We start from the raw sequence: 24,717 nt of genomic DNA, 5'->3' as shown, positions 1-24,717 counted from the left end.
TTTTATTTACTTACTTTTTTATTTAAGAGAAAAAGAAGAGAGAGCAAGGTGGGGTGGCAGAGGGAGAGAGAGAGAATCATAAGCAGCCTCCATACTCAGTATGGAGCCTGATGTGGGACTTGACTCTGAGATCGTGACCTGAGCTGAAATCAGGAGTTGGATGTTCAACTGACTGAGACACCCTGGCTTCCCTTACTATTTTATTTTATAATTTAGAGTGGTTTACAGAGTTGACATCATTCTCTAGTACAGTTTTCTAATTTGATTTTTATTTAGTGTTTGTCTGTAAGCATTGTTCGGGTTGTACAATCTCTGTTGTTAATCTTAAATGGCCTTGTAATAGTTCATAAAGTGGTTCCCCATTGCTTCTTCAATCTCATTTGATTCCTCCTCATCTCCCCCTTACATTCCAACCACCTGGACTTCTTGGTCTTTCTTGGATACACTGTGCTTGTTTCTGCCTCGGGGCCTTTGCACAATATCACTTTTTGACCCCTAAAGTTCTTCCCTGGTTCTTTAAGTAGCCAGCTCCTTCGCACCATTCATAACCCAGTTCAGATATCCCATCCTTAGACAGAGCCCTCTCTGACAACCACGGAGCTCTCAGCTTCTCTTGACCTCATCTCTTGGTTTTATTTTCTCCTTAAGGGGAAAAACTTTATAATATTATCACCTGAATTTATCTTATTCATCTATCTGTTTACTTGTTTATTGTCTTATTCCCTCAATAGATTGTAAACTCCAGGAGGACAGTCACCTTGTCTGTCTTGCTCATCATTGATTTTCCAGTGGCTAACACAGTTCCTGTTACACAGAGGAGCTCAACAAGTGTGTGTTTTGAGTAAATGGGTGGGTGGTGAGATGGTGGGATGTGTGGCTGTGTCAGTAGTATAGGTAGGTGGCAGCAGAGGGTAGTGGGTGGGTAGATGGACATGTAGGTGGACACAGGAGTGGACAGATGACATTTTCACTAACAATTCTCTAATTCCACCTTTAGAGGGTCCTCATGATCATTTTAATTGCTTTGAAAAAGTAAACAATGCAAATTGCGAAGAAGTAGGATAAGCATGTCTCTCAGGAAACGTGACCCCGGCCCAGGCCAGGTGTTGAGGCTCCCTGCTGAGGGTGGGTAGCCTAGAGGGTGGGAGGTGGTAAGACCCCTGAGGTCCTCTTGGAAGCCCACCCACTCCATACCCAGGACTTTACCACCATATTTGTGCTGTGTTCCTCCCACAGTGGGCCGGAAGCAGTTCATGCGGTTTGAGTGGGCAAACCATGCAGCTGAGGCCCTGGGCTGTGAGTATGAAGAACTGAACACCGCCACCTTCAAGCACCACTTGCGACAGATCATCGAGCAAGTGACATCTGGGCCAAGCCGACGGGGCCTTGAGGAAGAGGAGACTAGCTCAGGTGCTGTGCTGCTCCAACATGCCTTCACTTACTCATCAGGAGCTGTTATATGGGGACCTTCTAGGTGCAGAGGAAGCCCCTGTGGGCAGAAGTGGACTTGGTTCCTGTATGCAGGGTTCTTATGGCCAATTTGTGCTGTCCAGGGTTCTGAAGGTTCTGCTGAAACCTGGGAGGGTGGCCTGTGGTGAGCAGTGCCAAGGGGCCCAACACTTTTCCATTGGCTGTTACATCTGTTGAGCCCCTACCTTGTCGGGGGAAGACTGGCCTTCCAGTTTAAGGCACAGAAATAAAGTCAGGATGGCTAGAGGGCCTGGGAGGCTGGTAGATGAGGCCAGTAGATGAGAGGTGATGGGGGGGACTATGCAAACTATGGTTTTTATGCTCAGTGAGGACTCTGCAAACTGTGGTTTTTATGCTCAGACCCAAGAGAGACCATGCAGAGACACAGGCAGGGAATGCCATGATTTGACTTGTTCCTTGAGTAGCTCAGGCAGGGGGAAGCCTGGGGAATGATTTGGAGAAGGGAGGCCACATGGGAACCTACAAAATCGCCTGGTGAGATGCTGGTGCTTGCACAAGGACATGGTAGTGGAGCTGGGTTGGGTGGGACACAGTCAAAGTCTGCTTCACACATAGAGAGGATAGCATGGGCCTGAGGGAGGAGGTGGGAAAAGAGGGATCAGGACAGCTTCTAGGATTTTAGCCTTGGTGGCTGGAGGAATGGGGGTGCTTTGAACTGATGTGGGAGAAAGCAGAATGGCCTTGCATGGCACCTGCAGGAGTGTGATTTGCTGGGTCCCAAATCTGTAGCCATCACCCATCAGAAGCTTTGGCTGCAGGAGGTGAGGGCAGAGGGACCCCCTTGGGGCCCCAGGAGTCTCTGAGAACTAAGAGTGGTTGTCCCAGAGACCTCGGAGTCTGGCATTAATTAGTGGGTTGCACTGTTTTGAACTGTGATTTTGGGACTCATCTCTTAGAGGCCCCTTAGTCCCTCAGAGCTGCTCTACTCTAGGGGTCTCAGCTTGGTGGCTAATGTCACTTGGAAGCCTTTTGTTTGCTTCTAGGTCCAGGTATGAGCTGTAGTCCACTTTTGGTTTCTCCTCCTCTCTGAGACACACACACACACCCCACAAGCACACACATAGCACACATACACAACATGCCCATGGACACACACCTCATAGGCATGTATGTACATGCGCAGACACACACACCACACACACACACACACACACACCGTAAGAAACACACAGATGTGCGCAGACACATGAGCATACGTGCACACGCATTCAGACATTAACACTAATTACCTCTCGGGCTAAGTTATCAAGGGTAGGTGTGAAGCAGACAGGGGACCAGCAGGCTTAGGAGAGATGCTGAGAGGCTGTGGGTTGCCTAGCAACGGCCCAGGTTGGGGGGGTGGAGCTAACAGAAGGGAGGGAAGTGCTGTGGGGCTGCAGCAGGCTGCCTGGAATGTACAAGCAGGACTGTTGTCTCCAGCCATGGTGCAGATGTGAAAATCGTGTTTCCGATGCTGTGAATGGAAGCAACACCTAAGGGTCAGGATTTTCGATGTGACCCACCCCTCCCACATTCTCGTTCTACTTTGTTCCACGCACCCTCATCAGGGCTGGCTAATTTTAACAGGCCACCTTTGTGTTTAAACAAAATCGAGACCATGACTATATTAATTGTTTGCGAAGCGTTTTCATTCTTCCTAACGTGACAGGTAGGCTCTTTTCCCTCTCATTCCATATTCGTCCATGCCTGGCTTTAAGCACTCCTTTGTATGGACTACAAATTGTCTAACCCATTTGCTATTGTTGGATATTCAGGTTGTTTCAAAAAAGGTGATTTTCATCCAATTTAATCAACAATTGGGAGAACATATGTACCCAGAAATCTTTGTTTCTCTGAATATTTCATTAGGATAAAAGCCCGAGCGTGAAATTATGAAGTCCAAGCATATGAGTATTTGATAGCTTCTGACACAGAACTGCCAAACTTCCCTCCAGAAAGGGGGAAGCACCAAACATTATTTGAGTGCCTACTATGTGTCAGGCACTGGGGTCTGGGAGCCAACACACTCAGAGATGATCCCCATCTTCAGGGCGCTCCCAGCCTGGCATGGGGCAGGGTGGGCATGCGGCATTATTAACAACTAACCACACAAGTAAAAATATACTGAACTCAGAGTGCTGTAAAAACAAGGTGACAGTGTCCTGGGTCTGGCCTGTGACACATAGCCTAACATCCTCTGGGTTCATCCACGTTGTAGGGAATGGTTGGATTTTCTTTTTTATGACTGGATCATCTATTTCATGTCCTCATTTCTATGTGGGATCTAAAATAATCACACTCAGAGAGGTAGAGAATAGAGTGGTGGTTGCCCGGGACTCAGGGGAGGGCCAAGTGGGAGAGAATGATTGACGGGTACATAGTTTCATTTGTGCAGGATGAATGAACGCTAGAACACAGATGAAAAAGTAGATGACTAAGATGACCAGCCAACGAATAGGTCCACTGGGCAGCATAGAGCCACTGGTTGCCATGCTGTATTGTCCACTGTTGAGTCTTTTTAGAGGGTAGATCTTATGTGAAGTGCTCTTATCACACACATAGGCAGAAAGAAAGAGGGAGGAAACTCTTAGAGTTGACATCTTCAAGCTCATCACGATGTATAAATACCTATAAATAGGTATAGATACCTATGTATTATACGATTTATATGATGTATAAATACCTATAAATAGGTAGGTATGACTTTTGGTAGGTTGGTCATACCTCAGTCACAAACTAATTAAAGAGAAAGGTGCAAGGTAGGACTGGGAATTGGATTAATGGGGTGGTAATCAAGGCAGGCTTCCCTGAAGTGGTGACATTGGGCTGTTCCCTGAGGGATGAGCAGGAGTGCTCACTGGAGAAGAAGGAGGTCCAGGTGACACAGAACCCCATCAGTCCTGATAAGGCACTTGAACTTGGTTCTAAGAGTGTGGGTACATAATTTCATCAGTGGAGGGATGTATGTGAAGGAGGAGGTTTCTCTAAGGCCAGCAGTGATGTCTAGAAAGTGTTGCCCTTGGCCCCAGGAAAGGTCCTGACCATGGATACCCACCCTTCCCTCTCTCCCTCTCCAGGGCTCAAGATGACAGGCGTGGAGTGTGTGGAGGGAATGGCCTCAGGCCTGTACCAAGAGCTCTTTGCGGCTGTGGTCTCACTCATCAACAGGTAACAGCAGATACACAAATGAGCCCAGGTCCTAGGCACTTTAGCCCAGTAGAGTTTTGGAGGGGCTGGAGAAGAGTGAGGTTTTGAACTGGGGAACTGGGTTTAAATACTCCCTTGGCCACCCAAAGGCAAATGTTCAGCGCCCTGACCTCCCCTTCTGCACCTGTAAAAGAGCTCTGTACCTTAGGGCCATGGTGAGGATTAAAAGGGATAATGCATGTAAACAGTTCTTTCTAATAGTGATCATAAACTACCAACAATAAAATCTGACAGTCTGGGGGCTTCCTGCTAAGTAAGGACAACAGCTGGAGCTCATGGTTTCCCCAGTCTTGTGTCATTGACTCTGCATGCCAGCCCATTATACAGCTGAGCTAATGGAGGTGAAGAGAGGTGGGGCTGGAAGGCAGCCAGAGCGCTGGACTCCATGTTTCTCTGAATAACCCACCGTGCCGCTCTTATCCATTTCTTTTTAAAATTTTCTCGGGGCGCCTGGGTGGCTCAGTCGGTTGAGCCACTGCCTTCAGCTCAGGTCGTGATCACAGGGTCCTGGGACTGAGCCCCGCATCGGGCTCTCTGCTCAGCAGGAAGCCTGCTTCCCCTCTCACCCTGCTTGCCTCTCTGCCTACTTGTGATCTCTGTCTGTCAAATAAATAAATAAAATCTTTAAAAAAAAAATTTCCTGCTAAGGGTGGGGTGCCAGTGGGTTTTTTGTTTGTTTGTTTTTGTATTTTATTTTATTTTTTTGGAGTGGGCCAGGACGTGTCTCTGAAATGTGTCTACCAGGCTGCAGTAGCCAGGAGTCAGGTGTCTAACACCATGAGGGCTTCCCACCCTCCTGCCCAAAGGCAGGAGGCATCCTTAGGCTTTCCATATCCTGCTAGCAGGTCCAAGGTCTGGTGTAGGGCAGCTGGGGTTCTCTGGTAATTCTGGGACACGGAATCTGCTTGCTCTCCCGCTGCTAGAGCAATTGCCATCCGAGGCCACAGACATAGCATCTAGAAACCAAGAGGTTTGCACATGCTTAGTGGAAGGTGTCCTGGGGTTGGGAATTGCACTGCTGGAAGAAGAAGCTACCTCAGCCTCTGGAGGGTGGCTGCTGCTTCGCATTCTTTAAACCGCCTCTCGCTGATACAGAACCCAGTCCCCCACCACCTACGAGCACCTTGTAGATGTCTGGCTTTCTGCGCATTAATTGACAGTCTTCATGCATGCATGCGTGGCAGCTGATCTTGGCCTTGCAGTATAGGAGGAAACCTTGGCAGGTTGTGCAGAAGAGCTAAGTGCCCTGCAGAGCCTAGGGCCAATCGTGATGATCATCATGATTAATAATAATAACAGGCCACCTTTACTGAGCATGAACCCCACCGCCAACCTGGCCCTCAGAGCCTGTCTCATCACCTCCAGCCTTCCCAGCATCCTTCTGGGTTGTGGCCATGATTGACTTTTTCTTGGCTGAGGCCCAGAGAGGTTGGGCAGCTCTCCCAAGGTACATAGCCGCTCTGTCACAGAGGGAAGGTTGGAGCCCTTGTGTGACTGTCTCCAACAGCTTTCAACTCCTGCATGTTGATGCCAATAATCCCTCCTCCGTCCACCCCGACAGATTCATCAGATTGATCCAAGGCAGTGAGGGCTTGGAAGAACCATCATTTAACAGTTGGGAAAACCTTAGCTCAGAGAGGTTAAGTAATTTGCCCCAGGTCACACAGCCCATAAGCGGTGAGCCTCATTCTGGTGCCAGATCTGCTGGATTCCCCATACCCACCCAGCGTGCTGCCTCAGTTTCACCATATCTGCAATGGGGGAGTGGGAGCCGTGGGCCGGCTGGGCTCTATGATTCCACGTGGTCTTGAGGCCTTGCCTCTCTCTCCCCAGGTCCTTCTCTTCCCACCACCTCTCCATGGCCTCTATCATGGTGGTGGACTCTCCGGGCTTCCAGAACCCACGGCACCAGTGCAAGGACCGGGCGGCCACCTTCGAGGAGCTTTGCCGCAATTACGCTCACGAGCGCCTGCAGCTGCTCTTCTACCAGCAGACCTTCGTGTCCACGCTGGAGCGCTACCGGCAGGTAGGACTGGGCTCCATGGAGGGTGTGCGGCCGGCCAGGGTGCAGGGAACAGTCTGGTCCTTCAGTCACCCTTGGCTTCATCGCATTTGCCCCCCCCACAGTGAACTGTTTGGCCCCCAGCTCTGCGGGCCTCTGCTATTCCCCTGTCTCCACACACGGCTCCCTACAGTCCATGGACACCAGGGAACTTGGGGCTCCCCAAGCCTTGTTCCCCAAGCTGTCCCCACATTGGGGTGGCCTGTTCTTCCTTGTCTACTTTGCCCAAGCTGCATGCACCGCCCCCCCCCCCCCCACCACACCTTGTGGCTCACAGCTTCCCCATGGAAAACCGTTTGTGCTCTGGGTGTGGGTGAAAATTCTGGGAGGGAGGGTTTGTCCAGCCTTTGGATCCTAGAGTGGCAACACTTAACAATGCCTTAGATGCACTTCCTTCCTTGGATCTACCCTCGGGACACTAGGAACGTGAACCAGAAAACACATGCAGACACGTTTCTGCCAACCTTCTCTTCCTGTTTGAAAAAGTTTAAATGGGAATGTTACATTTGCCCAGAAAATGCACACCCCAGTAGTATACAGCCGAATAAATTTATCCAAATGAACATACTCACGCACACACTCCGCCCCCAACCGGGGGAAAAGTGGAACTCTGCCGGCACCCAGGACGGCCTCATCCTGCCCCCCCCCTTTCCGAAGGGGGCACCTCTGACTCCAGCAAGTGCTAATAGCAAGAGGTTGGGAATGGCCATCTTGCTTATCAAGAGGGTAATGGGTATTGAAATTATAGTCATTTAAAAATTTTTTTGGTTGGAGCTTACACAGCAAGAAACATCAACATGGATGAAACTCAAACAAGTGATGCCAATGGTGAGTCCTGGGGTCTGACCTTAACTGTACCACTTATTGGCTGTGTGGCCTCAGGAAAGTCACTCACTGTCTCTGATCCTTGGTTCCATCCCATGTAAAATAGGAATAGCAATATTCCTGTATTATCTATCAATTACCACAATAGTGCTAGATAATGAAGTACCCCAAAACATAGTGGCTTTAGATATTATCATTTGTTATTGCTTACTTCGGGTTTCCTGGGTGGTTCTCTGGTCTTGCCTGAGTGAGTTCTTGCATCTCTGGGCAGATGTAGGGTGGTAGGTGGTTCTGATGGTGCTGGCCAGCTCTCTGCTGTGTCTGGGGGTCAGCTGGCTATGAGTGGATCTGAGCAGGCTTTGGCTGGGATGACTCATCTGTGCACCAGGACTGTCCTATCCTCTAGCAGACTAGCCCAAGCTGTTCTCACAGCGCTGGGCAGGGCTCCAAGGGACGAGCAGGGATGTGCGGGGTCCCTTGAGTCCTAGTCTTGGAACTGACAATGTCCCTTCTGTGTTCAGTGGGTCATGGCATGTCCAGGGCTGAGCACTGAAAGTAGGTTTCACTTCTTGATGGGAGAAATTGAGATAAATAGAAGGGGAGAGGATATTTGGGGGGGGGGTTGTTGTGGTTTTTAGAGACAAAGAGAGGTGAGAGGGGCCAGAGGGAGAGAGAGAGAGAGAGACTTTTTTTTTTTTTTTTAAGATTTTCTTTTATTTATTTGACAGACAGAGATCACAAGTAGGCAGAGAGGCAGGCAGAGAGAGAGAAAGGTGGGGGGGAAGCAGGCTCCCTGCTGAGCAGAGAGCCCGATGCGGGGCTCGATCCCAGGATTCTGGGACCTCGACCTGGGCAGAAGGCAGAGGCTTTAATCCACTGAGCCACCCAGGCGCCCTGAGAGAGAGACTCTTAAGCAGGCTCCAAACCCAGCACAGAGCATGACGTGGGGCTCGATCTTAGGACCCTGAGATCATGACCTGAGCTGAAACCAAGACTCAGACACTTAACCAACAGAGCCACCCAGGTGCTTGTGTTTTGCTTATTTCTGGTGATCAAGGAGATACATGTTCTTTATTAAAAACTGGGAAATACATAGAAATATCCGTAAGCAGCAAACATAACCTCCTTTAACCCCAACACCCACAGGAAAGCCCTGTTCCTGCTGTCTTACTTTATACCACTTAATTGTTCCATTTATCGTCTTCTCTGCAGATTTCTGATACATCCCTACACACGGGTTTGTTGTTGTCTCTTTTCCTCACAGTAGCGGGCTATTGCCGTGTTCTCGTTCCATTGGCAACTTTTAGTAATCGCACATTTCGCTGGTTACGTCCAATGCTGTCTCAGCCCTCCTTTACGCCTCTGGGTGATTTCTACCATTACGCTCTTGGAAACGATGCCATGACTGACATCTGCATGCTGACTTCTAAATGGCGACTGTCATTGACCAGAGTGTGTGCTCACTTCCTCCAGCACCCAGTTATCAGCCCCCATGCTCATTAGTAACTCCGCAAATAAAAGCAAAGTTTGGACTGAATGATTAGCTCCTGATAAAGCTCTCACCGCGATTGCTGATGGGCCAGCAGAATGAGCGATGTCAGGAATTTATTGGAATGTTGGTCTGTAACCTCTCTTCTCATGCAAAGGCTAAGGGGCGAAGATAAAACAAGCAAACTAGGGGCGCCTGGTGGCTCAGTGGGTTAAGCCTCTGCCTTTGACTCAGGTCATGGTATCAGGGTCCATCGGGCCCTCTGCTCAGCAGGGAGCCTGCTCCTACCCTCCCCCCTCTGCCTGCCTCTCTGCCTACTTGTGATCTTTGTCTGTCAAATAAATAAGTAACATCTTTAAAACAAACAAACTAACAAACAGCCTGATTGCAAAAAAGGCAAAAGATCTGAATAAATTTTTTTCTTCAAAAGATAGACAAATGGGCAATAATCGCCTGAAATTTAGGGAAATGTACATTAAAACGTCAAGATAGCCCTTCATAGCTGGTAGAATGGTAATGATAAAAAACCAAACCAAACCAAACCAGAAAGCAGCAAACATTGGGAAGGATGTGGAGAAATTGGACCTTGTGTGCCTGGCTGGTGGGAATACGAAACTGTGCAGCCACTGTGAAAAAAAAGTATGCTGTTCATCTGAAAAAAAAAAAAAATAGAATTACCCTATGATCCAGCAAATCTGCCTCTGGGTATCTACCCCCAGAGAGTTGATGACCAGGTCTTGAAGAGATAATCCATACACCTAGCCTCATGGCAGCTTTACCAATAGCCAAAGAGTAGAAGTGACCCGAGTGTCCACATTGGGGCGGGGAGGGGACGTGTGTGTAAACAAGTTTGATCTGTCCACGCAATGGGCTACTGTTCAGCCATAAAGAGGAAGGAAATTCTTATCTATTATGCAACATGGATGAGCCTTGAGGACATTGTAGGGAGTGCAATAAGCCAGTCACAAAAGGACAAGTCCTATGGGACTCCGCTCACACGAGACACTTAAGTGCAGTCAACTTCATAGAGACAGAAAGTGGAACGGTGGTAGCCAGGGGCTGGAGGGGGAGGAGGGGGAACAGAAATTAGTGGTTAATGGGGACAGCATTTCGGTTTTGCAAGATGGAGAAGTGCTGGAGGTGGGGACGTGGTGACAGGTGCACAACATGTGAGTAAACTTAATGCCACTAACTATATCACGCAGTAAAAAGTAGATTTTATGTCGTCGATGTTTTACTGCCATTGTTCAGTGGAGCATGTGACTCCAGGGTCAAGACTCATGATGGAGGTAGAGCTTACTTAAAAGAATATTTTTAAAATGATGATGGTAATAATAATAATAAAGATAATAATTATAAAGGTTAGGGGAGGTGAAAGTCTTTACTTCTCTTTTCTCCTCCGGAAGTTTTCCACCCTCTTCAGCTCACGGAAGGAACTAACACGGAACTTCTGTGACTTTCCAGGAAGGTATTCTTGTGCCCTTTGACCTTCCGGAGGCGTCCCCGGGGACCACAGTGGCTGTGGTGGACCAGAACCCTTCCCAGGTAAGGCGGGGTCCAGCAAACTCAGGCTCTCAGATGCCGTGAGGCTTTGAATTGAAATCCCAGATGACTTGAGTCCTTAAGCTGCAAGTTGTCGGTGCTGTCTGCCCCTAGAATCACCTGGGGATTGGGAGAAACCCTGAAGCTGGCCTGAGGATGTGGCCCGGGCAACACCTCTCCAGACCCCCTCAGGTTAGAACCACCTCTCTGCCTGGTGTCTGAGCTGGGCTCAGCTGGCACGTGCCTGGCAGCTCATGGTGCACTGAGGGGGCGTGGGGCTGGTGCCCAGTGGCCACTTGCCTGGGAAGTCCAGATGTTCAGCTGCAGATGTTCTGTCTGCAGAGACTGGGAGAATAGGGTCTATGGGGGATGGAGAATGGGGGAATGATGAGGGGCCCACGCATTTATGGGTTTGAGTGTAGGGGCATACCCGTCTTTACTTTCCCCATCCCAAGAACCCTCTGGGCCGACCCCAGACCTGCATCTCTGCTCTGCCATCTCTCAGAATGGCCCTGAACCATTTCTCTGACTTGCCAAGTTCAGGTCCAATGTCAGTGATCCTGAATGCATCCCTTTGCCTCTCTGGTTCTCAATTTTTTCCTGTCTCTAAAGTGGGAATGAAAGCATGACCTGGGATGGTTGTGAAGGTTTAGGAGATCTGGAGCACAGAGCACCCTTCCAGGTGCTTGGCCCAGAGGTCACATGTTTCTCCTGCCACGTGATAGCCCAGGCTGCCACTTTTCTCCTTCTTTGTCTCCTGTTGGCTGCCCCTGACCTTCTCTTCCAAGCCCTCTCTTGGCTCCTAGTGACCTGCACCTGTCCCTGCAAATCTGCCTTGTCCATGAGCCCTGTCTGGTCACTGTCTGTTTATGCTTCCTGTAGGCACCCTCTGGACTGGCTCCCCCTCCCTGTCTTGCTTCCTGACTTGGAAGAGGCAGGCCAGAAGGGACAACCCGGGCAATGTGAGGAAGGAGGGACCTTGGGGTCCCCTGGATACTTGGACAGTGGCTGGGAACAGTAACCTTCTGAGGACAGACAGGTTGTGAATTTCAACCCCATAAAGAAAGGCAAGGTGAAGGCTCAGGATATCTGGGATCTGGTCCCCGTTCTGCCCCTGTGCCTCTCCATGTGACCTAGGATGTGTCCTCTCTGGGCCTCTTGGTGGGGGGCAGTATTTCCCAGTCAGGGTGCCCAACTGTCCTAGCTTGCTAAGGGACTTTGCTGTCTCTAGCACTGAAATTCTCTCATATCCTGGGAAGCTGCTGCATCCCAGTCACCAAGGGATAGCTGGTCGCATCGTGTCTCACGCATATTTCCTCCATAACCACTTGGTGCTGTTTTGGGTGACGCCAACTTGCTGGGGGCCCTCAAATGAGCTTCTTTACTTTTCTAGGCCTCTCTGGTTCCCAGGAACAAAACTTCAGAGTTACCTAGATGGCTTCTGAAGCTCATGGCTAGATTTTGAATTCTGTGCTACTGAACCAAGTTCACCTTCTCCTCTAGAACATTCTTTCGGTGCTCCCCTTCCCCTTAAGATTTTAGTTAAAAAAAAAAAAATGCAGACGTCTCAGAAGTGATGTGGATGGAATTAATCCTTTGGTGTTCGGCTGTGCACAAATACAGAGCCGCTTTTGTGTACGTAGAATGTGTAATTTACAGAGTGCTTTCCCTTGTTAATTCCCCGCTATAGCTCTCCGAGGAAGGTATTGTCAGTCTCCATTTTACATAAAAAGAAATGAGGCTCTGAGTGGGGCAGTAAGTTCCCCAAGGTCACACAGGAAATGAGGACAGAGGCCGGTTCAGATCTCCTGAAACTGAGGGGTTGTAACAGTTTTGAGGTTTCCTCACTGGGAATCTGGGGGGGGGGGGTGCGTTGGGAGCACGGTTCTGGGCTGACGTGTCTGGGTCGTGATGCTACGGGTCTCAGAGGTCCTGACTCCCAGAGGTGGGAAGAGAAGCCCAGGACTCTGGCCTCCATCGGGAATCAGGGCTCCCCATTGATCCTGGATTTTTCACCAGGTCCGCTTACCGGTCGTTGGAGGTGCTGAGGGTGCCAGAGGCCTTTTCTGGCTCTTGGACGAGGAGGTCCGGGTGGAAGGCTCCAGTGACAGTGTGGTGCTGGAGCGTCTCTGTGCGGCCTTTGAGAAGAAAGGTGCTGGGGCCGAAGGTAAGGGAGTCAGGCTGAAGGACTTAGGGAGAAGGGTGTCCAGCTTGGAAGTTGGAATCTGTCCTTGTCTGCTGCAGAGAAAGCTCTGACAAGGTCTGTATGCGGGGGATAGTGGGGGGGGGTTGTTCTGAGTGCACAGATGTCTGTGCATATGCCTGTGTGTGCATTTCATTTATCAGTGAATGAAATTTATCAGCCAATTAATTAATAATCAATTATTTACCAATCAATCAATCATCGATCATCGATCAGTGATCAGTGTAGTCAGCAAATGTGTTGACTGGCTACTGTGTGCCGGGCACTGTGCTACACAGTGGCGAGCCAGCCGGGGGAGGATGTGGGGAGAGCATGGACAAGCTAACAGAGGAGTCCGGGTTTGACCCCAAGATGACAGACCCTGGTGCTTGATGGCGCGCCAGGCAGACCAAATTCCTGCAGGAGCCAGGAGGTCTGGGGGAGAGGCGTGCAGACAAATGTACCAAAGAAGAGGAGACACAGTGCAGGACAGCAAAGTCAGAGATGTTTCCTGGGCTCAGACCACTGGAGGCCCCGCTTGTGGGTCACACGAAAAAAACATTAGTTTCAACCCTAGAGCTCTGAGAAGCCATGAAGGACTCTATGCTGCAGGAAGTAAGGTCAGATTCATGTTCTGAAAGTTCCTGCAGGCGGCAGTATGGAAGGCAGTCTGGGAGGTGAGAGAGGAGCTGGGCAGACTCTGAGGGTATGAACCCAGGGCAACTGGCCATGGGCTGAACTGGAGAGGGAGCATCAAGAGGAGAGATGGAGACATTCGGATGGAACCATGAGGTCAGAGGTATGGACTCTGACTTTGGACTTTGGCTTCATTCAGCTCCAAGATCAAGTCTGGCTATCCATGCATCACCGAGGGCAACTCTAAGCAAACCTTGACTAGCCCCGGGGGAGTGCTTACATGAAGATGTTAGAGGGGGGTCACCCCTGCCTCTCTTTCACCAGAATTTCTGTGACAGAGATTGGGGGAGAGATTATCAGCTTTGTTATTGGCCGTGGAGTGTTGTGAGTGTCGATCGATGATCACAGGGCTGTCAATGGCGATGAAGACTGTTTTCCCCGTCACTTAAGGGGTTGGAGGAAAGCTGTCCATTCTCCACACTTGGCTCTGGGCTCAGAGCTTCATGTATGCTCTTTCACTGAATCCGGTCACCGGTCTGGTGGCTGGTATTCTTAGCCCCCAGAGTGAGGACCCTGAACTCTGGAGAGATGCTTGTAGAGAGGTCTGAGATCCCCCCCAGATGGAGTCAGCAGGCAGATACAAAGCAATCTGGAAGGCAGATGGGCTCTGAGATCTTCCACCCCCCCAACCATGTGACTCATTCAGCAGTGTTTCCAGAGCCCCTCACACGGGGCAGCCACTGTCCTGGGCCAGGAGATCCATCCTGAACAAGACAGATATCTCTGCCTCCCTGGGGTGGACATTCTAGCAGAGGAGAAAGAGGATAAAATGAAGAAATCCGTAAAAAGGTTGAGGACCACAGTTCTGGTTGAGATCATGCAGGGAATCTAGGTTGGCAGAGACAAGGGCCCAGGGGTCAGCTCCGGGACATTTCAATGTCAAGGCCCAGGGATGAGGCCAGTGACCAGGAAAAGCTACGGAGGAGGGGTAGCCGGGGTAATTCTTTGGTGTTCGGCTGTGCACAAATACAGAGGGTTGGGTTAGGAAGGAAGCCATAGGCAGAGGGAGGGTGAGGCGTGGCTGAGAAGTGGCCAATGATTTGGTCGCATGGAGGTCACTGACAACCGAGATGAGTACCGTTTCGATGGAATATTTGGGGTGAACATCCACCTGGAGTAGTGTCCGGGAAATTGGGAGAATATTTGGCAGAAGACGCGTGACGGCTCTCTTTGCCATGGTCCACTGGGCAGGTAATGGCAAAAACCTGTACCGCAAAGGGACTTGCCGAGACCTCAGTCCGGGACGTCCATGGAGCCTTCCTGCACTCGCATCAGGACCCAATTTTCTGAGCAGAAACAGCGGCAGCATCCGAGGGCTCTGGCCGTTCTCCCTGGCACAGGCTCAGAGCACCGGTACCCAAGTTCATCCTAGAGGATTTGGCCCAGGGCTGACTTTGCCAGGCTCAGGGCTGACTTTGCCAGGCACAGCGCTTTTAGGGGTCCATTCAAATGTTTTTTAATTTCTGCAAAAAAGCAACAGAAGAAAAAATCCACTCTCAGGTCAAATATGATATATATGTATGCATGCATGTGTACATATATGCGTATGTATGCGTATGTGTACATATGTGTGTATGTATGTTCTGGGCTGAGTATCCCACCTCAAATCCACAGGGTAGTTCTGGCCTCCAGGAGTTCAGAATGTGACTTCCGGGAAGGCACCTCCCCTGTTTGTAAAATGCTAATAATGGTGACACCTGCCTCAGGGGACTTATGTGAGGACGGATGGCACCTTGTGAAAAATAATGACCTCTCCAGCCCGCACCCCCTTCTCTCTTCTCCTGCGTTTCTGATCTCCCCTGTAGCCCTCCAGATGGAATGCGCCTGTCCTCACAGGAATGTCAGCTCATGAGGGCAGGGGCCTGGCCACTCCTCTCCCCTTTGCCCCACAATGGCCCTGGCCTGGAGAAGGCTCCAGTACATCTTTGATGCAGAATAGATGAATATGGCAAAACCCCATGATCCAGAAGCAAATGAGATGGGTTTCTTCAACAGAATGTTTTCTGGATCCTGACTTTTGGGCAGGTGACCCAGAGGAGGCTCATAAGTAGAAGGCCACGGGGGGAGTGATTGGGGCTGGAGGGGATCTGGGGAGAGACACCTGTGGCCCCTCTTCTCCTCCTGTGAGGTCCGACCTGCAATTCCAGACACCTTGAGCAGGGTGGTCTGATGATGTCCATTCCTAGGAGGGAGACTTCAATGTCCTTTGTCCTGGCCCAACAGAGATAGACCCATTAAATCAGATATTTCGGTTAAAAAAAAAAATGTTTTGTCTGTGGGGCTTTCTGATTAGCTCTGAGTTAATGGGAATGTTCAGTCAGGCAGAACACGGGGGGCTTTCTGGAGAACCCAGTGCTTTGCTGTTACGTCTCCGCTGAGTGTCTTTGCTGGGCTGGCGGGCAGCTCCCATGGGGCCCAGGCGCAGTGGATAGTCAGGCGACAGGCATCTATAAAGCAGATGTAGAGGGTGGTTGCTGGGGGTGCCGGGGGCCCCAGAAGCCCCTAGCCCTGTCTGGGGTTGTCAGGCTCTTGGAAGAGGTGATGGTACAGAGTCTTGAGAGGGGTGTAGTGGGTCAGACTCTGTCTTCAATCTGTTTCCATGGGACTCCTGAGGTCAAATGAAGCCTATGAAATGCTTGGATGAACAAAACTGGTGGAAACCACCTCCTGAAGAAAGAGGAGGGTGAGAGGGCTGAGCAGAGCTCCTGGGAGCCTGGGAGTGGTCTCCTGAGGCTGTTCCTGGGACATGGGATGCCTCTGTGTGTCAGGCCAGCACTGGGGATGAACATGGGCTTCGGACCAGCAGACCTGTGTCCTCATCCTGGCACACTGTGTCCCTGTGTGCTGTGCCACTTCAGCCAAGCGGGCTCATCTCTGAACCTCAAGAGTCGCCTTCTAGAAAACCAGCCCAGCGATGCTCACTGCAGAGACCAGAGTGGGATCCCGTGACCTCATGCGTGGCCATGTGTCCAGCAGAGGCTGGCTGGGCCTTAGCCCACATGGATGTCCTTTCTTCTCTCTTGCCTTTGGTGCCCCCTCTCCAAATGCTCTTGGGATCCTCACTCAAAGCCCAACTCTGTGCTTGCTGCGAGATGTAAAGATGCGTGAACACAGTTGCTGCCCTCAAGCCACTTCCAGTCCACACAGGGAGGCGGCCATGCAAACAGATAACACGGACTTCCTACAGGCAGTGTGGATGGACGCACCAGAGTGAGGCGGCCGCTTTGTTCTCTTGCTTTTGTTGGAAGGTGGCCCCTTGAAGGCGGGGACCGTAGGCTCCGAAGGCCTCGCGGAAGTGTTAGATGAAAGGATATGTCACTTCACCAGAAGTGTCCCTTTCAGATAACTTCGGTCAGCCCTGGGTCTTGACCACAGTGGACTTCCAAGAGACCACACACCCTACAGCACCCACATCACTCATGCATCAGAAGCCCTCAGACTCCCAGATGGCGTTTGCTGCGTATGGAATTCTGAGCAATGTGGCTTTCTCGTTTCCTTGCTCCCTGCAGCAGAGAGGTGGCAAATTGCATGGGAGGGAAGGACTCAGGACCCTAGAATGCGCTGAGGCTTTGACACTAGGAAGATGGGAACTCATAGAAATGCAGAAGACAGACAGGAACCGAAACAGTACTACCGCACCTGAGAGTAATTGGTCTGGGACCATTACTCCACCCGAGAGCATCTCTGCGATCAGAGTGATTGATTAGTTACTAGGGTTCCTCTCTTCGCTCCTCCCTTCCTTCCCTCCATCCCCACCCTCCTTCCCTCCCTCCCTCCCTTCTTTCCTCCCTTCCTCCTTCTCTTCTTCCCCTTTCTTACTTTCCCTCCCTCCCTTGTTTCTTATCTCCCCCCCTTTCTCTCTCCCCCCTCCTTCCCTCCCTCCTCCTACCCCCTTTTCTGCCCTCTCCCCTCCTTCCCCCCCTCCCTCGCTCCCTCCCTTTCTTCCACAAGTACTTCGGGGACTCCATTCATGTACCAGGCACCATGCTGGTGTTAGGAATACGGACACGAAGGCTTTGTGGCCCCAGACACTGTCACAAGGTTGAATGTAAGAAAAGGTTGTGACACCCACTAGGGCTTACTGAGTGACAACCAAGGCCCAGGCACTATGCCAACATATTTCACGCACATTATCTCCTTTAAGCTTTGTGCCATCCAGGGAGGTATGTATAATTCACAGTTTACAGAGGAAAAGACTGAGGGTCAGAGATTTAGGGACTTACCCCTGCCACAGAACAGTAAGTCGTAGTGGGAGGATTTGAACACAGGCCCGCTCTCGCTCCTCCAAACCCCTTCCTCCCACCCTGTCCCTTGCAGTCAAGCGTGTGTCAGCATCTCCCAAGAGTGTGCTGTGCGTTTATTTGGTTGGTACCATTCAAGACAGTTTTCGGTGGCACACCCATATTTTCAAAATGCGTAATGATTATGTTTTTATTTCCATGACTATCAGAAAATACAGCGTGCACACCCAACCTGCCATGCAATGCTTCTTTATAAAGGGACTTACCTGTTTATAAATGTGTGTTGATTCAAACAAATATTATGTAAGCAACAACCCAGGCAGTATGCGGGTATGGCAAAAGATCATGATGATTGTGCGCACTGATTGCATGTGGGAAAGAGGTATCCTGTGTTTAAGAAAGCAAGGAGGAATCGAGTCAGTGTTGGAAAGAACGCACAGACATGCGTACAGAGGAGAGGGGTGGGTGCCCAGAACTGTGAGCTTTGGCTCTCTGGAAACATATTTAAGTGGAAAAAAATGTGTTTTTAGTGATGACAAGCGATCGCAGAGTGTCCCCCACACCCTGCACCCCACCACTCACATGCTATGTCTGCCTTCAGGGACCTCTGCCTTTCGGTCCTGTGAGCAGCCCCTCCAGTTCGAGATCTTCCACCAGCTGGGCCAGGACCCTGTCCGCTATGACCTCGCAGGCTGGCTCCACAGAGCTAAGCCCAACCTCTCAGCCCTGGACGCCCCACAGGTGCTGCAGCAGTCCAAAAGGTGAGCCTGGTTGGCGGGGATTGGGACCGGCCTCCCCACTTGGGCCATGCTGTCCCAATAACTCAATGACAGAGGGTCCGTCCAGCAACCCCGTCCCCAAGATCCGATGGACCATGGGCTGGTACAGGACAAAGGCCAGAAAGCCAAGACTTCTTCCTTTGGCTGCTTGCCTTTCATTAAGTAGCTGGGAGATGATGTGACTGGAACGATTTTATGGACATCCTAGAACTAGGGGGGGTCATAAAACAGAAGCAATAATGTTTTGTAGTGTTAAAAAAAAACAAAAACGCACACCGCCTTCCCTGATGGCCTGCTCAGAAAATGCTGGCAGCAAGGGTGGCTTGCGGGCCACAGTTACTGGAAATGCTTCTGTGGGTGTGTGCCTGTACCCTCAAGCTTATAGGCTGATCCTCCCAGCTTCGCTGCTGGAACCCTGCAGGGGCAGAGCTAGGACACCAGAGAGAAGCCGAGGGCACCAGGGAGGTGCTGGGGGTGGGGTGGGGTGCCAGAAGAGGGAGGTGATCCTTACTGACCACCCATGGCAGCGTGCCCTATGTCAGGATAAATGCCCACTAAGTATCTTGTTAATCCTTACAACAACACTGCCTCCTTAGCCCCATTACACAGATGAGAAAACTGAGGCCCCAGTAGGCACAGTGGCCCTCCTTTGATCATACAGCCAAAGAGTGGCAGGACTGGGGCTGACTTGAGTCTATGTACGTGGTCCTTGAAGAAGTTCTCAGCCCACGATGGTGCAGGAGAGTTCAAGGGCACGTAGTACCTGAAGGGAGAGCACACCGGGGGGGTGGGGCTGAAGGAAGGTCCATGAGCATGGAGGGCCAGGGGACCTGAGTCAGGTCCCAGCCTTGCCCCTCCTCACCTGGGTGACTGTGGGCAGTCACTGTTTCTCCTTTGTGTTTGTTTGCTTGTTTGGCCTCCTTTCCCATAAAAGAAGCCTGTGTTAGACCAGGCTGCACAATCCAGTGAATAGTTTGGAGTCAGGCAAATGTTCAACTTCTGCTTTCACGGCTTTTAGGCTGCATGATGTGGGCCTCAGTTTCATAGTCAGAGAAATGGGAGGTTCTGGTGGCATAACATAGCTGAGGGCTTACAAAGGAGCCTCTTCTCCCTGTACTAGGAGGTGGTGCCTACCTCCTCAGGGGCCCTGACCTGCCCTCTCAGAGCTCCTGCTTCCGGGATGGTGGGGAGCTCTCCCAGGTCTGCCCCAGCTTTTCATTTCAATACCAGTGTAGTCAAGCCATTATGAATCTGTGCATTCTGCCAGGAATTTAACCACTCCAAATACCTTTGGATCCTTTGGACGAAGATCCTTACTAGTTTGGATAGTCTGAGGAGGCATAGAGGGAGGCAGATAGTAGGGCTGCAGGGCTGGGGCTGGGGCTTGGCCTGGATGGCAGACAGTGATAGAAATTGCCTGCATGCTTTCACTGGAGGGGAGGGGGCTGATGGGACCCGGGAGGCATGCGAGGCCTTCTCTGGTTCCCAGCCCTGTCCAAGGGCACCGCAGGACCTCCCTGGAGTTCTTTGTCCTTATTGGCCCAAACAAGAAGGCAAGGCATCTCAGATTTCTCAGAACAGACACTTGGGGAGCCTTGGCCCTATAGCTGTGTGTTACAGGGGTGCCGAGGGAAGGCCCTATCTGCCGCTGGGCATCAGGCCGGGCACTTCACCAATGCTAGCTTGCAGGGCCAGAAACTGCCTCTTCAGTCTGTGAGTTGTTCTTTCTTGCATGAACTGTGTGGCATAAACACCTACTGTGTGCTAGGCCTGCTCTAGAGAGAACCCAGGTGCCTTTGCTCCGTAAGCAAGCGCAGGCTCGGTGGGATTTCCCCAGGCCCATCGGTAACGACTGACATCCAGTAGGTCTTTTCACTGTTCTTGCTGCTGGAAAATCAGGGGAGGGAGGAGCCTGGAGAAAGAAGCGGTGTTCGCTACCAAGCAAAGGCTTGTCTGGCAGAAGGGACTGAGGGTTAAAGTGTGGCATCTGGGAGGTGTGATAGAAGAGGAGGGTTCAGGAAGTAGGTTCGCAAGAAGCAAGGTGGGGCCCATTCCCCGTGAGCCCCTAAGTTCCTTTCTCCTTCCCCTCCTCTCCGTCAGGGAGGAGCTGAGGAGCCTGTTCCAGTCCCGGGCCAACCTGCCCCCCGTGTGCCGGGCTGTGGCCGGCCTGGAGGGCACCTCCCAGCAGGCGCTGCAGAGGAACTGTGCGGTCAGGAGGGTATTTGCCAGCAGCTTGGCCGCTGTGAAGAGGAAAGCCCCGTGTTCCCAGATCAAGCTACAGATGGTAAGCGGGAGCCCTGTCCCCATGGAGCCGTAGCCAGTGCCCTTCTCCAGGATGAGTTAGCAGCCCGCATCTGCCTCTCCCCTCCTCAGCGAGCCTGGAGGGGCAGGTTTCACACTGTGCTCTGCAGAGGAGGGAGCTGAGGTTCAGGGCAGCAAAGAGACATCCTCCATCAAGTCCCTGATCTATCCACGTCCGAGACCAAAGCCTGGGCTGCTCTGCGTTGCCTTGGGCAGCTGTGGGAGGTTCCTAGGATACTGACCCTGGTGACAAATATCCCAGCTATTCCAGCCCCCCTGCCTTCCTCAGCTCTCAGATGCCTTATTTTCATCACAAGGCTCTCTTGGGGGGAGGGCAGCAGGATCTAGCACTGGCTGGGAACAGGTGACCCAGACACATTCATCCAGTAACAAATGAGGGCGCTGTGACTGGTCAGTGGTCAGGCTGAGTCCAGAAGGTGGACTACGGGAAGAGCAAGTTTTGAAAAAGACCTCACAATGTATTCTACAGGAAGAGCCTATAGGCCTAGGTCCTGGGTTCTAGCTTGCCTCTTCTGGGAGGGGTCTGTGGGACCTGGGGCCCTCAGTCTCCCCATCTGTTACAAGGGCTGTTATAAAGTTCCCCTCTTCCTCTTGAGTGTGAACCAGGCTGTAGATAGGCGATCCTTGGCATAGAACTTGGGGACCCCCAGAGATGCCCAGGCTAGGCTGAGTGGATGCTAGGGGAGCGTCTCTGTCCATCGTACCCCAGGGCAGCGGGCCTTGACCCCGTCTCCTTTTGGTCCTAGGACGCGTTGACCAGCGTGATCAGACGGTCTCAGTTATACTTCGTCCACTGCCTTGCGGTGGCGAGCGGGGGCAGGCAGGGATCTCTGACCCCACTGCAGCCTGGTAGAGATAAGCCAGGGACAGGTGAGCCCCTGCCCTTGGACATCCCCGCGCTGAGGGTGCAGCTTGCCGGCTCCCACATCCTGGAGTCACTGCGTCTGCACAGGACAGGTAAGAGACAGCCAGGGAGTGAGCACCTGATGTCTGAGTCCTTGAAGCTTGCAAACTGGTAGTAGCCACGGGATGGGAGCATTATGTGCTACATGCCTCAGCTTTCCACGCAGCGTCCTATTTATTCTCTAAAGTAATGAGCCTGTGAAAGGGAAGCTGTGGTTACAGATGAGAAAAAGGAAGCTCCGAGACGTGGAAGGACATGCTCAAGGTCATACCTTGGTGGGGGCAGGGCGGAGCCAAAGCACCTATCTCCTGAGTGACATGTGTGCTCCTGGAAAGCTTGGGCTATGTCTGGCCCACCTTCCTTTCAAAGGCAGGTGTCCAGGGAGCTTGTATGTGGGGATGGAGAGTGAGATTCCCATGGTGAAAATACCTTGGTCTTCAAGATGCTCAGCCTGGTTTGAGAACTCGGGTGGGAACACATGACAGGGGCCTGTGCTGCCATCCGGAGATGCAAGAATTCCCAGATGCCTAGAGGAGGGGGCTCCGTGCTTTCCCTGGGGAGACCGGGGCAAACCTCCGGGAGGAGGTAATCTCTTACTTGGGTCATGATACAGAGTAAGCAGCTGGCGTCTGGGAGGTAGAATGTGAGGCAGGCAGATCAGCATATGCAAAGGCTCAGAGGCAGGGAAGAGCTTGGATTTTCCAGGGACTGGGGTTCAAGATGCACAGGGCACTTGTGGCTGATAAGGCAGGCCACATTTGGAGGTTTGTTTTTCAGTGGGTTGAGGTGGGGGGTTGGCCAGGGGAAGATGCGCGTTGAATCAGAGGAATGAAATCTTTAGGTCTCTATTTTAGAAAGCAAGCATGTGCCTGAGCTGTCCATATAGCTCATCTCAAGAGCTGAGTTTGTGCTGAATCCTTTGGATTCTTTTCTGCCTCTTGGACCCCAGAGGCTGCTGCGTGGATTCCCCTTTCTGACATTAGAAAGGGCCCAGGCACGGTCTCTGCAGAGGATGGGGTGGCTGGGGCTGGTGGGGAGCCTGGCAAGCTGAGCACCTGTTCGTTGAACTTCTCTGTGGCCGACTTCACCTGGCCATGGCCCCGTCCCCTCCCACCGCATTAATAACCAGCCCCCGGAACATCAAGAATTTGACAGAGAAGCTGGAAGCAGCTGGGAGCAAAGGAGAGACCCTCACTTCTCTGAGTGTCTCACTGATTTTTTTTTTTCCCTCCTGCTTGCATGACCTCAGGTGAGGGGTGACAGATAATGTCACAGGAGAAGAGCAGAATGGTCACAATCATGCCCAATTGATTCTGTCCTGGCTGGCTGGCAGGAGGAACTGGGCCTTTGCAGACACACTGGACTACCGGTTAGAACCCCCGTGTTCCTGCCTGGGCCAGCCGTCCCCACCATCTCAGCCTTGGGTCCTCACTGCGGTGTCTGCCCTCTGCCTTCTCAGTGCAGTCCGTCTGGGGCAGGATGAAATTTTCCAACCACGTAAAGATTTGATGTTTCATGATAGTTTCCACTGTCTGCCTCTGAGGCCTGGTCAGTTCCTCATTTTTTTCCCACTCCAAGTGTCTCCTGTCTCTTTTATGCCGTGTAAGAGAAATGTATGTGTGCACACGGATACATGCACCTATCCAAAATTTATGAATTTGAATTCACACACATATCATGCCTCTGTGTGTGTATCCAAGTGCACACATGACACACATGTACATGCAGAGTATTGAATGTCTACGACATGCTGGTACAGCATTAAGACATCTACTGACTGATGTCATTCTTACGGAGCCCTTAGCCCAGTGCCTGGCATATAGCAAATTTTTAAAAAATCCTTTGAAATAATCCCGTGTGACATTTCCCACATGCAGCCTGGTGGGCAGGTCAGACCTTGGAGCCGGTCGGCTTGGGCATAGCTGTGGCCAACCCCTGGCAAGTTCCTCGATCATGCTTCTCTTTCTGCCCTAATTGTTCAGGTCCCAAGTTGCTGACAGGCAACTTGATGAGTTCATAAGAGACTAACATAGAAGAGTTGCCCAGATGTGGGAAAGCCTCAGTGCGTGTTAGTGTCTTATACATACCTGTCACTGGATTCAATCCTTATGGTGACCTTGTGATCAGATCCTGTTCTTCGCACCTGATATGAGTGAAGAACTTGAACCTCAACAAGCTGAGGTCATTCATGACGGGTCAGAGGGCTTGTAAGAGCAGAAATGGGATGGGAGCCTGGATCAGTCTGACCCAAATGGGCGTGCTTGTGATCTCCCAGTCCCTGTCTCTGAGTGGTCAGTCTCCTGGGAACCTGGCCTGAGGTTTCTTCCCCCAGGAAGGCTTCCTGGATTCACCACACATACCCACCACCATCATTCTGCCTCATGGTTCATGCATTTGGGCTTCTTGCGAAGTCTCAAAGTGGGGTCAGATTTTGCCAGACCTTCTGTACCATCTCCCATCTGGCCAGTGAAGGGGTCTTTTTGAGGCCCGCTTGTATCCAGGACCAAGTCCAAACCTTGAGGCCTGGAATTTGACTTCATGTTTCTTTGAGATTGGGTCCCTGCTCATCTTTGACTTTATTGTTGGCTACTCTCTACTGGATTACTGTCCGGGTCTGAATCATAGCCCGGGGAGTTACTATCCATACCACTTTGGGCTAGGTGACTTGAACTCTCTGGGTCTTAATTTGCACATATATAAAATGGGTCCAATAATGGAGGCCCCTCAGTGTCTATAATGCAAGGAAGTTGTTAATCTAGCATCTGGTGCACAGAAGTGTTCACTAAATGCTGTTTTTTGCTATGACAAAAGAGACAGTCTTGGTTTCCCCTCTCTGGCCCCCTCTGTCTTCCACACCCAATCCTGTGGCAAAGCTCTTACGGCTCCTTCAGAGGTCTGCTCTAATGTCACCTCTCGGGAGCTTTCCAGAAGGGTGCACATGTCCATCCTACATGCTAGATTTAAAACAAACAGACAAAAAAACCTTTGAAAATACCCA

The 24,717-nt window shown here is 51.2% G+C and overlaps 1 protein-coding gene across 1 annotated transcript in view; it reads left to right on the top strand.

Moving 5' to 3' along the window:
* Window positions 1-24,717, top strand: part of MYO18B (myosin XVIIIB) — a 250,379-nt gene that overhangs the window by 59,845 nt on the left and 165,817 nt on the right. The window contains exons 13-20 of the mRNA XM_082698791.1: window positions 1,237-1,410; window positions 4,548-4,638; window positions 6,511-6,703; window positions 10,518-10,598; window positions 12,615-12,762; window positions 18,316-18,475; window positions 20,594-20,777; window positions 21,562-21,772. Of these exons, the coding sequence (XP_082554917.1) occupies window positions 1,237-1,410; window positions 4,548-4,638; window positions 6,511-6,703; window positions 10,518-10,598; window positions 12,615-12,762; window positions 18,316-18,475; window positions 20,594-20,777; window positions 21,562-21,772 (1,242 nt within the window). The remainder of the gene's footprint in view (window positions 1-1,236; window positions 1,411-4,547; window positions 4,639-6,510; window positions 6,704-10,517; window positions 10,599-12,614; window positions 12,763-18,315; window positions 18,476-20,593; window positions 20,778-21,561; window positions 21,773-24,717) is intronic.

This window comes from Mustela nivalis, assembly GCF_964662115.1.
Source record: "Mustela nivalis genome assembly, chromosome: 14".
Classification (NCBI taxonomy): Eukaryota; Metazoa; Chordata; class Mammalia; order Carnivora; family Mustelidae; genus Mustela; species Mustela nivalis.
This window is presented reverse-complemented; position numbering and strand designations above follow the sequence as displayed.